This window comes from Scyliorhinus torazame, chromosome 2, assembly GCF_047496885.1.
Source record: "Scyliorhinus torazame isolate Kashiwa2021f chromosome 2, sScyTor2.1, whole genome shotgun sequence".
NCBI classification, from domain to species: domain Eukaryota; kingdom Metazoa; phylum Chordata; class Chondrichthyes; order Carcharhiniformes; family Scyliorhinidae; genus Scyliorhinus; species Scyliorhinus torazame.
Genome location: NC_092708.1, coordinates 96,265,949 through 96,279,028, shown reverse-complemented (window position 1 = coordinate 96,279,028; position 13,080 = coordinate 96,265,949). Strand labels below are relative to the sequence as shown.

At 41.4% G+C, this 13,080-nt stretch overlaps 1 protein-coding gene across 3 annotated transcripts in view; it reads left to right on the top strand.

Annotated features, from left to right (window-relative positions):
• The window catches only part of psmd14 (proteasome 26S subunit, non-ATPase 14), a 194,576-nt gene that overhangs the window by 145,763 nt on the left and 35,733 nt on the right, over positions 1-13,080 (top strand). For all 3 annotated transcript variants that reach the window (XM_072474372.1, XM_072474380.1, XM_072474391.1), the window contains exon 8: positions 4,897-4,971. In XM_072474372.1, the coding sequence (XP_072330473.1) occupies positions 4,897-4,971 (75 nt within the window). The remainder of the gene's footprint in view (positions 1-4,896; positions 4,972-13,080) is intronic.

Sequence of the window (13,080 nt, the reverse complement as noted above, 5' to 3'; positions counted from 1 at the left end):
TTTTGTCGTGCGCATCTTTCGGATAGCATTGTACCTTAACTTTTTTTTTGCATGGCCATACATGTGCATTATCCTAAAGGGGACAGCTGGTGAAAGGCCTGTACAGTACTTTCCAGGTTTCTGTATGTGCACACAGCTTACAGAGAACATTGATCTTTAGTCTTTCATATATAGCTCTAAAAACACTCGGGCTTGATCATTTAGGATTATGAATTTCTAATTAAGTATTGCAGTAAAAAATACCTATTGATGCTATTATAGTATGAAGCAAGAAGATCTGTAGAGGATCTTGGCTTATTGTTTAAAGTTGTAATTTTATTGAAGTCCATACAACTATCAAAGATAATGAGCAGGAAATGTGCCAGGGGTTTTGACTGGGCATAGACAAGTCCATGCATGCATGTTTCAGGAGAATAGTTCCCTGACCCTTTTATGACTGCTGTAATGACCTCTCTTGTTAATTTCTCTCTTGTTAACAGCTCTTATCATGACATTGTTCAAATCATTACAACAGGAATGGTATTCTGTAGACGCAGAGCTAAATCAATATACAAGTAGAGTATTTTTTATGCCCTTGAAACACAATTGGTTGCACCTATTGCCTAAGAAGGAACATCCATCTAAGGTCAATTGCATGCCCTTTGTGTTTCAAGAAAAATAATTTAAAGAAAAAAATATTTCAAGAGTATTGTCAATTCAAAGATTTCTCCATTAAGTCCAGAACATGTTAATTTTAGGTGACAAAATTTGATATGGACTTGTTTTGGTAACACAGGATGTACATCACAATTAGATTTTGTGCAGCACTTGTTTATTCATACTGAAAGTTGTAGTTTTGTTAAGTCTAGCTTGTTGTCTGTTTGTTAATGTGTCGTAAAACTCAGCAGCAACTAGATTAGGAAAATGAAATAAAAAATTCCACTCAGCATTTATAAAGAAGAACGTTACAAAAGGTGGTGTTGGCTTGTGGACATTTAAACTAATTAAATTACATCGATTGTTTTCTCTAATATTGTTAGATAGAACCTTAATCAGTACCCCTCAATCAAATTCAAAAAAATTTTTTTTGCTTCTGATTTTAAAGTGTATACACTGGCTACCACAGCACTTGCACAGCTCTTATCAAAGTCATAAATTACATCATATTTGACTTGCTGGTAAACTATTCTTTCCTGACTGGTTTGCTACTTTTGACATTGTTGACCACACCCTCCTCTAACACTCCTCAGTTGTCCAACTGTTTGGAATTGCTCTCACCTGGTTGCATTTCTCTCCAACACATCGCAGCTGGAGAATCACCTGCAACTGATTCTCTTTCTGCTACCACACCGTACCTTAGGAGTCCCCCAGTGATTCTCCTTAACCAACACTGCCATTGGGAAGAGAACAAAAAGACAAGATTTTGAACAATGAGATAATTGCAGGTGCACTTAAAATAAAAAAGGAATGTATTAAATAAATGACGCAAACTCAAAGAGGATAAAGGCCCTGATCTGGATGAATTTTAAAAGAATCCAGGAAAGAGAAAATAGTAATCAAATAGGAAATTCAGAAGAAACTAGAGTGGTGAGAATGTGAAACTTGTTACCACAAGGAGTGGCTGAAGTGAATCATATAGATACCATTAAGGGAAAGGAAGACAAGCATCTGAGGGGAAAGGGAATAGAGGATCACAATAATTAATGTAGATGAGGAAAGATGGGAGGGTGCTGGCATGGACTGGCAGGGCTGAATGTTCTTTTTCTATGCTGTAATATACTAAGTAATCCAATGTAATACTTCGCCTGTGACCCCCATCTAAAACCTTACTGTTTCTAACTTTAGTGCTATCTGCCTTACTTAAAATTCATCCTTAGGTATTCTCCATTTAACTTCAGCATTGAATGCATAATAACATATTATTCCCCCCAAAAAGTATGCATCAATTACTCTAAAAAAAATCCTAATTATTTCGACGTCTAACATCGATCATTGATGAAATTGAAGTTTATGAGTCTTTATACCTCGGGACTATAATTACTTAATTCTGTAATGAGTTGAATTATTTTTCAGGGCAGCATTTGAGTAGAAATATCATTGCATAAAGGAGGAACATCCATGCTTAATTCAAAAACTATTTTTTGGTCATACTGTACACTGAAAGCATTTTCTTCCTTGAAGAGAATTAGAGATTCGTACACCATTTGTATGATTGGTAGAACATTTCTTTGAGTTGACAGCAGCATTTCTGTTTTTTTTAAATCACAAACTGAGAACATAGTAGGGAGAAGTTGCTCAGACTAATACAGGACGGCATTGCTGTAATCCAGGAGAATTATTATCAAAGAAAGCACTAATTTCTTTGCACAGGTGGATCAGCAAATTTACTTGTGACATGTGGAGTATACTTTTTTTTAAAATTCTTAGATTAATTAACTTTTAAAAAAAATACACATCTTTATTTACAGATGGCTTGCTAGTGTTGTCAGTGTCAATATTTTGACCTGGTTCTGCGATTCACGATTGTACCAATTTAGGTTGGAACATGCAGACAGCTGTACTATTTTGTTTGTAAATTAATGGCTGCATGTCAATTATAGATTTCAGTTACAAAAAACTGCATCATTTTAGATTTTCAAATTAATTTCATCTCACTAAACATTTGATGGGAATATTGCTCCTCTTCTCAACATTTCTGTAATTTTCTTCGCTTATTACATTTTTATAAGCTGTACATATTTTACACCTAGGAACACACAGTTCTCAAAGCATTTTTAAAAATTGTACATGAGGTGACTGAATGATTTTCTCAGTGCTTCTGAAACTAGCTGCTGATATTGGCATTTATGGTGGAAACATTCACTTAATTTTGCCCACATTGCTTAGCTTGTACCCCTTGACTCTATTGTGAGAAGACAGAAAGCTGAGGTTGGATGCTTTGTGTAACTAAAAGAAAAATTAGTGAGCAAGTTTCCAAAAACACTCAAATCGATATCCAACATTGATTCAGAGGTGTTATGAAGATGGAATGTGGCTGGATAATTGGGATTTATCTTAAAATGAAATTATTGTGGTAAACCTTTGTAGTCAAGATCCTTCTTAAACCCCATGTTATTGACATTGATGAGTGGAGGTGATTGAACTTTTCTTTAAAAAAAAATCCAATTGAGGGACAATTTAGTGTGGCCAATCCACCTACTCCGCACATCTTTGTGTTGTGGGGGTGAGACCCACGCAGAAACGGGGAAAATGCAAACTCCACACGGACAGTAACTGCGGGCCGGGATCGAACCCGGGTCCTCGGCGGTGTGAGGCAGCAGTGTCAACCACTGCGCCACTGTGCTGCCCGATTTAACTTTTCTTACAAATGTGTTTATAAATGAATTCTGGGGCGGCATGTGGCACAGTGGTTAGCATTGCTGCCTATGGCGCAGAGGACCCGGGTTCGAATCCCGGTTCTGGGTCACTGTCCGTGTGGAGTTTGCACATTCTTCCCGCGTCTGCGTGGGTTTCACCCCCACAACCCAAAGATGTGCATGTTAGGTGGATTGGCGACGCTAAATTGCCCCTTAATTGGGCAAAAAAAATAATTGGGTACTCTAGATTTATTTTAAAAAATGAATGAATTATACTTTGAAGATTATTTTCAAATTTGATCATAATTGACTGTAATGTTGTAAGCAAAAAACATTTCGCGATGCTTGAGATGTCTTGCGCGATCTAGCTCATTACGGCTTATTTAAATATGTCTGCTCCAGATTCTCCCGGCGCCCGGTAACTAACGGCCTCCCCAGCGAGACCTCACCAGGCGCCGTTTCGTACTGGTCCACATAAACGTGGACCAGGTGTAATAGCACCCGAGGGGTCTCCCAGGCCATTAGAGACCTCTAGGTGGTCAGAGACAGGACAGGGCAGAATAGATGGATTGGCCATGCTAAGTTGTTCCTTAATTGGAATTTGTTTTAAAAGAAAAGCTCAATCGCCTCCACTCATTCATGTCCATAACAAAAGGTTTAAGAAGACTCTAACTAAGGCACCCAGGCACCTTGGCACTGCCATCCTGGCAGTACCAAGCTGGTGGGGAGGTTGAAGGGCGGGTATGAAGGGGCCTCATAAAGTTTGGGGGGAGGCCATTAAGGGTGGGGGTCCTGAAAGAGGGGGGTGGCAGAAAGTGGGGGTGAGGCCTGGTAGCCCAGTGTTTAGCATTGTTGCTTCACCGCACCAGCTACCTGGGTTTGATTCCCGGCTTGGGTTACTGTCTGTGTCTAGTCTACACGTTCTCCCCGTGTCTGCACTGGTTTCCTCCAGGTGCTTCAGTTTCCTCCCACAAGTCCCGAAAGACGTGCTTGTTAGGTGAATTGGACGTTCTGAACTCTCCCTCAGTATATCCGAACAGGCACCTTAGAGTGGCGACTAGGGGATTTTCACAGTAACTCTGAAGCCTACTTGTTTTACTAATAAAGATTGTTATTATAAAAAGGGGGTGGGGAGGCCCATGTGTCTCACTTGGTGGGGGCGGGGGGGGGTGGTATTGCCCATGTGTGTGGGGAATGACATTGTCTGTGGTGGGGGTGTGGGAGATCTTCAAACTCACTTAGAGATTGGGGCACCCTTTCAAAATGGCAGCCCGATCTAAATTCCCCAAGGCCCAAAAGTATGGTTGAATAACGGTGTGGATCACGCCTAAAAAGCCGGTGAGAAACACCCCACCAAACTCGCCTAAAATGACACTTAGAAATGTTTTGCTTGAATTCCACGCATTGCTTATGCTTATTATTAGCAAATTGTTGCCAATTACACCTTCTGTCAATCTTATTTTCAGCGAGAAAGTAGAAACAACCACATTTTGCACGTTATTTCAGTCATATTGATGTGCCCATTTCTATTGTTCAATGATGATTTTTGTATTTCTTTTAGGCTTTGATTCATGGGTTAAACAGACATTACTACTCTATCACCATCAATTATCGGAAGAATGAACTTGAACAAAAGGTAAGATAAAATTTTTAATCTTCGCTTTCTTTCTTTAAAATATTATTTTGATATACAATTGTTTGTTGATTGATTATTTGATTTACAATTTGTGCGCCATGTTCCATGTAATATGTCACATCTTAGATTGTCAGAAAGATAACCATGGGTTACCCTTAATCACATTTAACGTTTTCCTAAACTAAGTTTGCCATTATATAGCAATTGCTAAATATTGCAACACAACTAATAGTTTTCGTAAGGAGGTGTGCAAATTTAGTGCGTTGCAAATGTTTTGACCAACTCTTGAGTCGATTAGCATCGCTGAAACAACCCAGTTGTGCAATGAATGAAACATTTCAGCAAATCGACAACTGTTTTGCTGTATCCGAAATTTTAATGATATAAAACAGAAGGAGACTGTTCAGGCCATCTTGTCTGTGCCAAGTAATAGTGCTATCCAATTCATCTCACTCTCCTGCTTTTTCCTCTGAGCCCAGTAAAACTTTCCTTTCAGGTATTTATCCAATTCTGTTTTGAATCTATCAAAGGGAAAGATACAAGACAAGTGTGTTTACTCTTGTTGGCTGCCACTTCAAGACTATAATTTCATAAGTATATGGAAAAAGACATGTCGAAGTTTTTTGTTTTGCACTCGTAAGGACAATTAGCAAGAATACCAAATGTAAAGTGAATAACAATTTATACTTCATGAGAAGAGAGTGCTGATTGGTTGACAAGTGGACTCTGGTAGATGCCATGGAGAATGCACCAATTAACTGATATCTGACAGTTAACAGCCAAGCTTTGTTTAAATTCAAACCAGGCAGGTTGACTTTGACTGGTCAGGCATTGCCCAGAGAATGAACCAGAGAATGACTGTCACCTATTTTGTTTAGTTGAAATAGGCACAGTGGGCATACCTTCTTTCTGCCTGCAAAGAACAGGGCCCTGTGTATTAACTTATTTTTTAATCAATTTAGAGTACCCAATTATTTTTTTTTTCCAATGAAGGGGCTATTTAGCATGGCAAATTCACCTATACTGCACATCCTTTTGGGTTGCGGGGGGGGGGGGGGGGGGTGAAACCCACGCAGACACGGGGAGAATGTGCAAACTCCTCAGCGCTGTGAGGCAGCAATGCTAACCATTACGCCATCATGCTGCCCCCTGTGTATTAACATACATAACCTCTAGCACACATAAGTACGCCACATTACCATCCTGACTTGGACATTTATTGTCATTCCTTCACTGTCGCTGGGTCAAAATCCTGGATTTCCCTTCCTAACAGCACTGTGGGTGTACCTACATATCAGGGACTGCAGCGGTTCAAGAAGGCAGCTCACCACTGCCTTCTGAAAGGCAACTAGGGATGGACAATAAATGCTGCCCTAGACAATGATGCCCACACATCCCGGAAATGAATTTTAAAAAAACTTCTGAATTAAAATTGTGTAATACAGATATTAGATGGATTCTATTTTTGTTTTGTTTAAAAGCTGTCAAACAATTGAGGAATGCAAAGAGGATTATATTGCAACAGTCATAGAGAATATCTTTGTGACTTTGCCCAGAACATTCTGAATGTTATAAACACGGTAGAAGTCAAGACTGAAGGAAATTTAACAAGAATCTTCGTAAGAGATTGGCATGGAGCTCAAAGATGACAATAGGTTCAAGAACTTTATAGGAAAAAGGGAGATTAAAGTGTGGCAGCAGTTGGGTGATGATTTGTGAGAAAGGATGGCATCTTAGCTAGGCATGTTTAACGATGTGAACAAACAGTGGCCCCGGAAACATTGGGCTGGATTCTCTGCAGCCCCGCGCTGAAATCGCGGCCGGGCGGTGAATCCAATTTCACGCCGTAATCTGGCTCGGCGCCGGTTCGGCAATTCTCCGGGCACCGAAAATCAGAGTTGCTGCGGAGTACGCCGCGCTGCCGGGGGGCCATTGCCAGACTCCCGCCCAGCAATCCTCCGCTCCCAACCGGCCGAGTTCCCGATGGCGTGGAACTAACCACCTATTGCCAGTCAGGATGCTGGCGTGGCGGCTGCGGGCTCAGTCCACGGCCGCCCAGATCAGGGGCGGGTGAATTGGAGACCAGGGGGGCCCTTATAGGCAGCCGGCGATTAAAGGCGCGGGGTTTGAAGCTGGGGAGTACGGCCGATCGGGGGGTTTATTTTTTTTGTCTGGCTCTGCAGTCCGAGTCCGCCATGGAACATGGCGCGGCCGCTGGAGGTTGGCGCTCGTATCTGCAGAAAAAGCTGCGAGATTCACTCCGGGTCCCTGCTAGGCCCCTGCAGGGCTGTGAATTTGTGTAACTTTTTTCAAGGAATTTCGGGAGTAAAACTCCACCGTTTCTATGCCGGCGTGGGGCCATAGTCTCAGTTTGGGAGAACCAGCCCATTGTTTTTCACTTCGCCAGCCATAGTAATTCAAGCATTATTTCATGAATACAATATTCAGGTATTTTAATATTTTAAAATCTTAAGAAGGCGTAACATTTTTAATAAAGAGAAATTAAATAAATAGGTGAAGCAAGAGGATGTAATTGAAATAATTCATCCTTTTGCTTATATGTTTAGGAAGAGCCTGCCTGTCAGGACAGTGGTTTAGGAGGTCACCTGGAGCTGCGGGTATAGAAAACTAACCCTTCACTGGCAGATCTATGCCTCCTGTTCTGCCAGTGAACAATAATCTCGAGAAATATTAAATAATTGCTCAGATGTTAGATTACTGAGTCTGCCAATTTCCCATTCCCAGATTACCATGTAATCAATCCAACCCCAAAGAATTCTTATTTTCTTTCATTTCCCCTGTGGAGGAACAGATTGGGAAACAGATTTTGGAAAGGTGCAGAAGTCATAGGGTAGTAGTCATGGGCGACTTTAACTTCCCAAATATTGAGTGGAAACTCTTTAGATCAAATAGTTTGGATGGGGTGGTGTTTGTGCAGTGTGTCCAGGAAGCTTTTCTAACACAGTATGTAGATTGTCCGACCAGAGGAGGGGCAATATTGGATTTAGTACTGGGTAATGAACCAGGGCAAGTGATAGATTTGTTAGTGGGGGAGCATTTTGGAGATAGTGACCACAATTCTGTGACTTTCACTTTAGTAATGGAGAGGGATAGGTACGTGCAACAGGGCAAGGTTTACAATTGGGGGAAGGGTAAATACGATGTTGTCAGACAAGAATTGAAGTGCATAAGTTGGGAACATAGGCTGGCAGGGAAGGACACAAGTGAAATGTGGAACTTGTTCAAGGAACAGGTGCTACGTGTCCTTGATATGTATGTCCCTGTCAGGCAGGGAAGAGATGGTCGAGTGAGGGGAACCATGGTTGACAAGAGAGGTTGAATGTCTTGTTAAGAGGAAAAAGGTGACTTATGTAAGGCTGAGGAAACAAGGTTCAGACAGGGCATTGGAGGGATACAAGATAGCCAGGAGGGAACTGAAGAAAGGGATTAGGAGAGCTAAGAGAGGGCATGAACAATCTTTGGCGGGTAGGATCAAGGAAAACCCCAAGGCCTTTTACACATATGTGAGAAATATGAGAATGACTAGAGCGAGGGTAGGTCCGATCAAGGACAGTAGCGGGAGATTGTGTATTGAGTCTGAAGAGATAGGAGAGGTCTTGAATGAGTATTTTTCTTCTGTATTTACAAATGAGAGGGGCGATATTGTTGGAGAGGACAGTGTGAAACAGATTGGTAAGCTCGAGGAAATACTTGTCAGGAAGGAAGATGTGTTGGGCATTTTGAAAAACTTGAGGATAGACAAGTCCCCCGGGCCTGACGGGATATATCCAAGGATTCTATGGGAAGCAAGAGATGAAATTGCAGAGCCGTTGGCAATGATCTTTTCGTCCTCACTGTCAACAGGGGTGGTACCAGGGGATTGGAGAGTGGCGAATGTCGTGCCCCTGTTCAAAAAAGGAACTAGGGATAACCCTGGGAATTACAGGCCAGTTAGTCTTACTTCGGTGGTAGGCAAAGTAATGGAAAGGGTACTGAAGGATAGGATTTCTGAGCATCTGGAAAGACACTGCTTGATTAGAGATAGTCAGCACGGATTTGTGAGGGGTAGGTCTTGCCTTACAAATCTTATTGAATTCTTTGAGGAGGTGACCAAGCATGTGGATGAAGGTAAAGCAGTGGACGTAGTGTACATGGATTTTAGTAAGGCATTTGATAAAGTTCCCCATGGTAGGCTTATGCAGAATGTAAGGAGGCATGGGATAGTGGGAAATTTGGCTAGTTGGATAACGAACTAGCTAACCGATAGAAGTCAGAGAGTGGTGGTGGATGGCAAATATTCAGCCTGTATCCCAGTTACCAGTGGCGTACCGCAGGGATCAGTTCTGGGTCCTCTGCTGTTTGTGATTTTCATTAATGACTTGGATGAGGGAGTTGAAGGGTGGGTCAGTAAATTTGCAGACGATACGAAGATTGGTGGAGTTGTGGATAGTAAGGAGGGCTGTTGTCGGCTGCAAAGAGACATAGATAGGATGCAGAGCTGGGCTGAGAAGTGGCAGATGGAGTTTAACCCTGAAAAGTGTGAGGTTGTCCATTTTGGAAGGACAAATATGAATGCGGAATATAGGGTTAACGGTAGAGTTCTTGGCAATGTGGAGGAGCAGAGAGATCTTGGGGTCTATGTTCATACATCTTTGAAAGTTGCCACTCAAGTGGATAGAGCTGTGAAGAAGGCCTATGGTGTGCTCGCGTTCATTAACAGAGGGATTGAATTTAAGAGCCGTGAGGTGATGATGCAGCTGTACAAAACTTTGATAAGGCCACATTTGGAGTACTGTGTACAGTTCTGGTCGCCGCATTTTAGGAAGGATGTGGAAGCTCTGGAAAAGGTGCAAAGAAGATTTACCAGGATGTTGCCTGGAATGGAGAGTAGGTCTTACGAGGAAAGGTTGAGGGTGCTAGGCCTTTTCTCATTAGAGCGGAGAAGGATGAGGGGCGACTTGATAGAGGTTTATAAGATGATCAGGGGAATAGATAGAGTAGACAGTCAGAGACTTTTTCCCCGGGTGGAACACACCATTACAAGGGGACATAAATTTAAGGTGAAAGGTGGAAGATATAGGAGGGATATCAGAGGTAGGTTCTTTACCCAGAGAGTAGTGGGGGCATGGAATGCACTGCCTGTGGAAGTAGTTGAGTCGGAAACATTAGGGACCTTCAAGCAGCTATTGGATAGGTACATGGATGACGGTAAAATGATATAATGTAGATTTATTTGTTCTTAAGGGCAGCACGGTAGCATTGTGGATAGCGCAATTGCTTCACAGCTCCATGGTCCCAGGTTCGATTCCGGCTTGGGTCATTGTCTGTGCGGAGTCTGCACGTCCTCCCCGTGTCTGCGTGGGTTTCCTCCGGGTGCTCCGGTTTCCTCCCACAGTCCAAAGATGTGCGGGTTAGGTGAATTGGCCAATGATAAATTGCCCTTAATGTCCAAATTGCCCTTGGTGTTGGGTGGAGGTGTTGAGTTTGGGTATGGTGCTCTTTCCAAGAGCCGGTGCAGACTCAGGGGGCCGAATGGCCTCCTTCTGCACTGTAAATTCAATGATAATCTATGATTAATCTAGGACAAAGGTTCGGCACAACATCGTGGGCCGAAGGGCCTGTTCTGTGCTGTATTTTCTATGTTCTATGTAATGCATTCTATCCAGGAAGATAATCATTAAACAACTATTGGCCAAGGGCTTGACAATTTTCTCAGTAGATATCAGTTATTCCTTTTGAGCAGCATGCTGAACGCAACAACTTGCCTTATATGTGTAATTGTTTTACCCCCATTTCCTGACAACAGCATTGACAGGCACACGCAAACAATTGGTAATTGCATCAATTGGAAGTCCAGAGGTTACTCATCACCAACTATTTAATCCATCAATGGGTTAATAGGTGATTCCAATTTAAAAACATTAATTCCTGAGGAGGCTGCTCAGTTACTTACTTGTAGATATGAATTGACACTTTTGCTGAACGAGTAAAGATCCATATTGAATAAATGGTAAATTGTTTGGAAATTATGTTGAACTTTTGAAATACAATTTAGCATTTGTGTTTTAATAAACAGTGGAAAAAATAAAAAGTTTAAGATTCAATTTTGCAGAGCTAATTCATATAATACGTGTGACTTTCAGGATGACTAGTTTTAGAGAGCCATTTAGGATTGCATTGAAGATGCTTAAAATTATGGTCTACTGACCATCGACCTCTCCCCAATTCTCTAAATGAATTCTAGTCGTTTGTCAGGATATTCATTCCTGTACCACTCCAAAAGGTTTTGAAACTTAATGTCGATTTCATGATATGTACTATGAGGCACATCCTATTGAATTTCCATCTGTGAATGGAGACAGTTGATTCATTCATTGCCTCTTGTGGAGACAAATCACGTGGATAAATGGATGAGGAGGAAAAAATTGCATGGTTGTGAAGAAAGAGCAGGGGAGTAGGACTAATTGGTAGCTCCTTCAAAGAGTCGGCAAATGCACAATGGGCCAAATGGTGCTGTAGTGTTCTACAATTCTATAAGATCAAAGAACAGCATTTATCTCAATGGACAGAAGACATTCTTGGTATTAATTTCTGGAAGGTAACAAATATTCCCAAGGAGTTAAGTTGTGTGTGAAGAGAGCTATTTGAAAAGGTATCCAACGTATTCTCATTACCTTTTCAGGCTCAAATAAGTTCCAAGTTCACAACATGACCATTGTCTGCATGGAAAACAAAGATATAAATAGAGATTTACCCAAAATTGCAAATAATGTGGCTTCAGGTGAAAGTTTAAAAAAATAAATTTAGAGTGCCCAATTCTTTTCCAATTAAGGGGCAATTTAGCATGGCCAAAACACCTATCCTGCACATCTTTGGGTTGTGGGGGTGACACCCATGCAAACACAGGGCGAGTGTACAAACTCCACACGGACAGTGTCTCGGGGCCGGGATCGATCCCGAGTCCTCAGCGCCGTGAGGCAGCAGTGCTAACCACTGTGCCACCCTTCAGGTGAAAGTTGAAGTAGTATATAGAAAATCTATTTTAAATAGGAAATCTACATTATTCATTTGTTCCTATCATGTAGCATCAAATGCAAATAATCCAAATGTTCCATTCTCTCCTTGCATGCCTCTGGACCCATAGAGATTTTGATGCCTTTTACACCTGGCTCTTTTGGTTGGAAAAATGATTTTATCTGAGAGCTGGCTCTTTGTTCTCTCTTGATTCATTTAAGAATTGTGTCATTACTTTAGAAACTGTTGTAAACAACTGGTATATGTGTTATGTTACGGTGAGAATGCCTTCTAATACTACTTTTACCGAAGTACATGAAACCTTTTTGAGTGCCTTATGCATGTGCTTTCTGGCACAGTATTATCTTTAATTATGGACATTAAGGAAATGTTTCACCATTTCAAGCTTTTTAGCCAAGCCTCGAAAAGTGAAAGTAGAAAATATGCCATTGGCTGTTGCAGGAGAATACCAATGCTAGCTGGCTAGAAGTGTATTTTCTGTAAGAATGGGTTCTACATAAAGGTTGGTACTGTGCTGGGGGCGTTCTCTTTAGTATGTTGATCATCTAAAAATCAAAGGCTGCTGGAATACTTTCAAAATCAACCAACAGGCTATTGTGTCACTTTTATTACAAAATATATGAATAACACATTTGAAAAATCTTGAGGGCACAGTATACATATTAAACACAGTTTTCGATGAACGTATATATCCTCTATAAAAACATCTCTCCTACACATACTTCTCACCTTTCATCCACATACTCTGTGATAAGAAGAGTTTATAGGAACTTGAGAGGATTGTGGTATGTTCTGATATGAAATCTTGAGGAATAGACTTTTACTTCTCCTCAGTTGGTAGCACTATCACCTCTGAATCACAAGGTTCCTGGTTTGAGATCCACTGCAGGCCTTGAGCACAGAACTCAAGGCTGATACTCCATTGCAGTAGTAAGGGAGCATTTCACAGTTGGAGGTACCATTTTCCAAATGATACTTTAAAAAGCAAATCCCACTTTTGGGATGCGTGGATATAAGAGTACCTGGAAATATTGCAAAGAAGAGTGTGGGAATTTACCCCGGCGCTGTAGCCAA